The 6815-nt window shown below is 28.1% G+C and overlaps 1 protein-coding gene across 3 annotated transcripts in view; it reads left to right on the top strand.

Moving 5' to 3' along the window:
- The window catches only part of LOC123005068 (zinc finger protein jing), a 49906-nt gene extending 47398 nt beyond the window's left edge, over positions 1 to 2508 (top strand). For all 3 annotated transcript variants that reach the window (XM_044398677.1, XM_044398676.1, XM_044398675.1), the window contains exon 7: positions 2139 to 2508. In XM_044398677.1, coding sequence (XP_044254612.1) covers positions 2139 to 2310 — 172 coding nt within the window. In that variant the 3' untranslated portion in view covers positions 2311 to 2508. The remainder of the gene's footprint in view (positions 1 to 2138) is intronic.
- Positions 2509 to 6815: the final 4307 nt, after the last annotated feature.

Raw genomic sequence — 6815 nt, 5'->3', positions numbered from 1 at the left:
ATCATAAAATATAATAATAAAAAAATCATATAATATAAAAAGGGTAAAAATAACGATATTTCGACCAAAATTTGTGCTTCTTCGGTCTAGTTTCGATCAAGTTTTGCTCAAAAATTTTAAGAAAATCTTGTCCCTACTATAAAAAAGAATTAAATCAAACAAAACAAACTAAAATAAATCATGTGAAACAAACAAAACAACATCAATATCGATTTATTTTTGTTTTTTTGCGCGCGTTTTAGGAATATTTTGAAAAATAAAATAATATAAATTTCGATATAATTTGGACATTTTTAGTGATTTTTTTTTACCCATTTTAGCAATTTTGGACAAACAAGAGTATGTTTTAATTAATTTAGTATTATTTCGATTTATTTTTGAGAAAATTTGCCGAAATCATTGATTTCCTGATTGAAAAATGACCAAAATGCTTGAAAAATACGAAAATTGTAAAATTTTCATAAAAACCTCAGATTTTAGTTCATAATGTACTTCAAAGTTTGAAACGGGCAAAAATAACAATTTTCTCAATTAAATTTTGGCTTATTTTTGCCTAGATTTTGCTCAAAAATCGTTAAATTAAGTGAAATAAACGAAGTAACATAAATTTTGATCTATTTTTGTGATTTTTTGACGTTCATTCAAAATAAATGAGTCTCTGGGTCAAAAAAGTGCTAAATCGAGAGAAACAAACAGCTTCGAGATAATTTGGTAATTTTTCAGCCAGTTTTAGCGAAATTTGTTGAAAAAAAGTAATATTTCAAAAACAAATAACACCATTTTTTAATTAATTTGGTGGTTTTTCAACTTTTTGAGAAAATTTTTCGAAAAAATTTGATTTTCTGATTGAAAAACGTCCACAATGCTTGAAAAAAAATAACAATAATATAATTTTCCCTAGAACCTTAGATTTTAAGTCAAAAACTTGGTTCCCAATTTAAAAAAAAAAGGTGAAAATAACGATATTTTGCACAAATTTTGTGCTTTTTCGGCTTATTTTTGATTAAACTTTGCTCAAAAATCAGTTAAATCATGTGAAACAAACAAAATAACATCAATATCGATTTATTTTTGTTTTTTTACGCGTTTTAGGAATATTTTGAAAACTATCAAAAAATAAACTAAAATAATATAAATTTCGATATAATTTGGACATTTTTAGTGATTTTTTTTACCCAATTTAGCAATTTTTGGACAAACAAGAGCATGTTTTAATTAATTTAGTATTATTTCGATTTATTTTTGAGAAAATTTGCCGAAATCATTGATTTTCTGATTGAAAAATGTCCAAAATGCTTGAAAAGGATAAAAATAATATAATTTTTTTTAAACCATAGATTTTAATTCAAAAACGTGGTTTCCAATATAAAAAAGTTAAAAATAACGATATTTCGGCCTAGTTTTGCTCAAGAATTTTAAGAAAATCAAAAATCAAACAAAACAAACTAAAATAATTGAAAATTGAACGGTTTTTTGGTAGTTTTTCACACAGTTCTAGTAAAATTTGTTCAAAAAAAATCATGCTCAAAATAAAGGCAAAAATAACATAATTTTTGGCCTAATTTGGTGAAATAATGTGCTAAAACATTCGAAAAAATACAAAAAATGTAATTTTTGACCCAGCTTAGGTGGTTTTTCGACTTTTTGAGAAAAATAATACTAATCTTGGCGTAATTTGATGAATTTTTGACTTGTTTTTAGCGAAATAATTGTGTGAAAAAGGTAAAAACTGTAATTTTTTACCCAAATTAGCGATTTTTTTCTCTGTTTAGGCAAATCATGCAAAATTTAGTGATTTGTCAAAAGAATTGAGTTTCTGGCTGAAAAACACGCGAAAGAGGTAATTTTTTACCGAATTTAGGGATTTTTTGACTTTGTTCAGTGAACTCTTGTCAAAAATAATTAATTTATTTTTTGTCGAAATAATTGATTTTGTGACTGAAACACGATCAGAATGCCTAAATAATAAAAAAAATTAATTACACCATTCCCTGGTGTAATTTGGTGAAAAATCTGTCAGAATTGACAAATCTACAAAATAGGTTAGATTACTAAAACTAGGAGTGCCAACTTGACAGTGCAAATGTCACCAAACCGGTCTGGGTTAGAGATGGGATTTGAGTGGATTTTTTTTTCAGAATCCCCGACGAATGGGTGACGGAGAAAGAGTACGTGCCGATGAAGTCGGTGCCCATCTCTTCGCTGCATCCAGCAGCCAAAGACGTCCTCATCTCCTACTTGTTTCCTTCCGCTAAACAAGAACGGCGTCGCAAACCCATCTCAAAAAAACAACAACAGCAACAAACGTGATATAAATTTTTTGTTAATAAATTATACGATAATTGTAAAAAGTCATGAGTGAGCCTTTGTAATAATAATAATAATAATAAACCCATGCTTGTGTTCAGACTGGTTTTCCACCAGTCATTTTAGGATTTTTCGTTCGGATCTCGCTTGCAAAGGTTTGCTCGTTTTCGATTGGTCAAAAAAAAAAAAAAAAAATTCGTATGGGAGCACGATTGTATATTTGTGAAGTCTTTCACGTGTACAGAATGTATAGTAGCCGGAAACGGAAAGCTTTTAACCGTTTTTGCAACCAGAAAATCACTGCCAACTGGTTTTATAGTTAGAAACTTTCTGATAGACTAATTAATCTTATTTTAGTTAATTTGTGTGTTCGCAATATTTACAAAGTAGTTTAGTTGATTTTCAGCTGGGACGCGGCCACTTTTCACGAGTTTCCAAACTGTGATAGCATTTTTTCAGTCGCGTTTCAGCGTTCCTTCACATTCCTTTCGCTCGTTTTATTTATTTATGAAATTGAACACTGCCAGTTTCACTGCCATGACACATTTCGTGCCATTTTTTGTGTTCTTGATCTCAAAAAAAAACAATTCCTGGCCTGAAACACCGCCAAATGAGCCAAAGAATCACAACTTTGGCGGCGCTTCACGCGGGAATTCGGCCATTTCGACATCAAAAACTGTACTTAAAATTTCATTTTGCTCATCACCATTATAGACTGAAATTCATCAATTATTTATTGACTGATTTAGTTGTAACTTCTTTTCAGTGAGCAAACTTGGTTTGTAAATAACATAGTTTAGTTTTTAATAACATAGAAAAGTAACTTTTGTAAACTATTCTTTTACAATGCATAAAGTAAGACTGTGCGAAATTGTAATATCATAACCGTAGGTAATTTTATACTGGGTTTTTTTTTTTTTCGTTTTTTTGTCCTTGGAGATTGTTAGGCTTGACAAGAAATATAAGTGTTACGTAATTAATGGGCAAGTTTATGAGCTGTTTGGACTTTTAATTATAAGTGTTAGTGGACGAGTAGAATATTTTATTATAAAGAGATGTGACAAATAAGAAATTTCATTATCCTAATTGGTGTTTTCAGAATAGCGAAATGGTAATGACGGGAGACAATTTCCAACTTGCATTGTAAATATAGTTAAATAAACCTAATTTAATGTCTTGTGAAATTCCGTTTTTGTTATTGGTAACATGAACAAATTCTACCTCACTGATTTTTATTTTAGTTTTATTATCCTTAGTGTTTTTTAAGTTACGTTTAATTTAGTAGTCTTAAGACTGGAGAGTTTTGCGTTCATTCAACTATTTGACATTTCACTGCATTTTATTTAATATTAATAAACTTTTGTGATTCGACAGAATTTTCAATTTATCAATGTATCTATTCTAATGAGAATAAATCTGTAAATAACAACTTTGTTTCTTTCTTTGCGAAATTGCGCTTTTATTATTGCAACTGCAGGCGTGATATTTTGTATTTTTGTAAATTGGGCTTGTGGTTGATTTTTCACTCAGATAAAAACGCATTTCGCACATAACCCCAAATCTGCGACACTATTTAAACTTTTTAAGAAATCCATTTTTTTTACCGAATTTAAAAAAAATTAAGTGTCATTGCATGGAATTATTTGGTTTATATTGTTTGATGAATTATAATTTTCGGCCTTTTTCAGTCAGAAAATGCATTATTTCCCTAAATTTTCTCAAAAATAATTCGGAAAATCACAAGCCTTGTTTAACTAAAGAGGGTTAAAAAGTGGCTAAGTTGGGTCAATATTTTTACCTTTTTCGAATGTTTTAACACAGCTTTTGATTGGAAATACAATTATTTTGTAAATTTCGTTAAAAACAAGGCCAAAAATGATGGTTTTCTTGAAATAATAGTTTTTGCCAATAAATTTCGCTAAAACTGTCTGAAAAATTACCAAATTATCTTAAAGTTGTTTGTTTCTTTCGATTTAGTACTTTTTTGACCCAGAGACTCATTCATTTTGAAAGTTTTTGTGAAAAACACGTCAAAAATAGGGGAGAAAGCTACGTTATATCGCTTGTTTCACTTGATTTAAACAATTTTTGAGCAAAAATAAGCCGAAAAAATACAAATTTAATTGAAAATATTGTTATTTTTGCCTGTTTCAAACCCTGAAACACACGTTTTGAACACTAAAATCTAAGGTTTTTTTTTAAAATTACATAATTTTCAAGCCTTTTGCAGCTTTTTTCTAAAATCTAACTTTTCTCAAAAATAGTCAAAAATTACCGAATTAAATTACAAAATGGTTTTATTTGCTTTGTTTTTACAGGATTTTTTGAGACAAATTTCACTAAAACTGGCTGAAAAATGTTCAAATTAAATCACAATTTCACTGAAATAAAAACACATTTCGCACATAACCCCAAATTTAAATTTTATAACAAACCAAATTTCCAATTTTTATTTTTTTTTTGTAATTATCTGAAGCCACGTTTTTATTTATTATTTGGAATAATCGAAATTATCTTTAGATTGTCTGAAATTATTTGTGAATTAGTGGCATTTTTCTAGAACTACTGAAATTCTTTTGGAAAGACGGATCTGAAAAAAGTCAAAGCTGAAAAATTTCAGGCGTTAATTACGTTTTCATGCAATTTATTTTCAATTTTTAGATTGATTGGACTCTCGATGTCACCCGTCACGAAGGATGTCAACATTTTTCTTGTTTTAAATTATTTTATTTTTTAATACCTCAATGTTGAGGTTGAAAAATTTTTGTTTGTGTTAAACGATCAGTTTAGAAGAGTGAAATTGAGTTTTGTATTTTGTTTTAAATAAATTATTTGTTCCTGGTTGTTGATTGTTTAATTGGAAAGCCCCGATTGTCAAAAAAAAAACATTTTTTTTGTTCAGAGAATTTTCATTAAAAACAAACTTTGTACTTACTGATTTTTTTAACTTGGAATAACTCACTATTTTTTTTAAATAAATTTACAAAAATTAAGTGTGGTGTGACATTTCAGTAACTGAATTGCGCAAGTCAACCGACATGTTTAGTACCACTTGATTGACTTTTCTTGTTGGTGGGTTTGCCCATAGATGGCTCTTGGGTGCTAACACGTGACTTGTGGCCAATAATGGAGCTTGTCAGAGGTAACCAAAAGTTTTTCAACCCGAAATTAAACTACTCTATTTTTACAAAATAGACCGAGAAATCACAAAATTAATTACAAATTGAGTCAACAGAGTCAAAAAAGTTACTAAATGAGTCACAATTTCCAAAAGTTTAACTTTTTTCGAGTGTTTTAGCTGATTATTTCACCCAAAAATGGCCTCTTTTGATTTTTTTTTTCAACAATTTTCCCTGGGACTAACTAAAAAGAATACCAAATAATCGTTGAATTTTTTATTGTTTTAGTTCTTTTTGTTCGATTTAATTCTTCTTTGAAGTAGATTCATTAAAAATTAAAAATACGAAACAATTTTTGAGCAAAACTGGGCTGAAAAAGCACAAAATTTGGTCGAAATATCATTATTTTTAATTTGGAAACCAGGTTTTTGAATTTCTTTAAGCATTTTGGACGTTTTTCAATAAGAAAATCAATTATTTCGGCAAATTTTCTCAAAAAAAGTCAAAAAACCACCAAATTAATTAAAAAATGAATGGTTTTATTTGTTCCTTCTTTTAGAAAAATTTATTAAAGAGGATAAGAAAGTCGCTAAGTTGGGTCAAAAATTACACTATTTTTACTTTTTTCGAATGTTTTAACACAGCTTTGATTACAAATGCAATTATTTTGCAAATTTTGTTAAAAACAAGGCCAAAAGTGATGTTATTTTTTGAGTGTTTAAACACGTTTCTGAAATAATACTTTTTTTTCAAGAAATTACGCAAAAACTGGCTGAAAAATTACCAAATTACCTCGAAGCTGTTTGTTTCTCTCGATTTAGTACTTTTTTGAACCAGAGACTCATTTATTTTGCAAGTTTTTTTAAAAACACGTCAAAAAATCACAAAAATAGAGCAAAATCTATATTATATCGTTTCTTTTACTTGATTTAAACAATTTTTGAGCAAAATTTAGGCAAAAATAAGCCGAAAAAATTCAAAATTTAATTGAAAATATTGTTATTTTTGCCTGTTTCAAACTCTGAAACACATGTTTGGAACTAAAATCTGAGGTTTTTATAATTTGCGTATTTTTCAATCATTTTGCAGCTTTTTTCGATCAGAAAATTTAAATTTTTTCAAAAATAAGTCAAAAATTACCGAACTAAATTACAAAACGGTTTTATTTGTTTTGTTTTTACTGGATTGTGGCACCAAATTAGGAGTTGTTTTTGCCTTTTTCGGGTGTTTAAACGGTTTTTGAGACGAATTTTACTAAAACTGGCTGAAAAATGTCCAAATTAAATCAAAATTTATATTTTTTAATTTGTTTCCTTCGATATAGTCTTTTTTTTCAAGTAGAAAAACTCATTTATTTTTCAATATTTTCTTAAAAACGCGTAAAAAACG

Source organism: Tribolium madens, unplaced genomic scaffold (assembly GCF_015345945.1).
Source record: "Tribolium madens isolate multiple individuals breed KSU strain unplaced genomic scaffold, Tmad_KSU_1.1 Scaffold_20;HRSCAF=117;Tcas5.2_LG4, whole genome shotgun sequence".
Taxonomy (NCBI): Eukaryota; Metazoa; Arthropoda; class Insecta; order Coleoptera; family Tenebrionidae; genus Tribolium; species Tribolium madens.
Note: the sequence above shows the minus strand (reverse complement) of the source record. Positions and strands in the feature narration are given on the sequence as shown.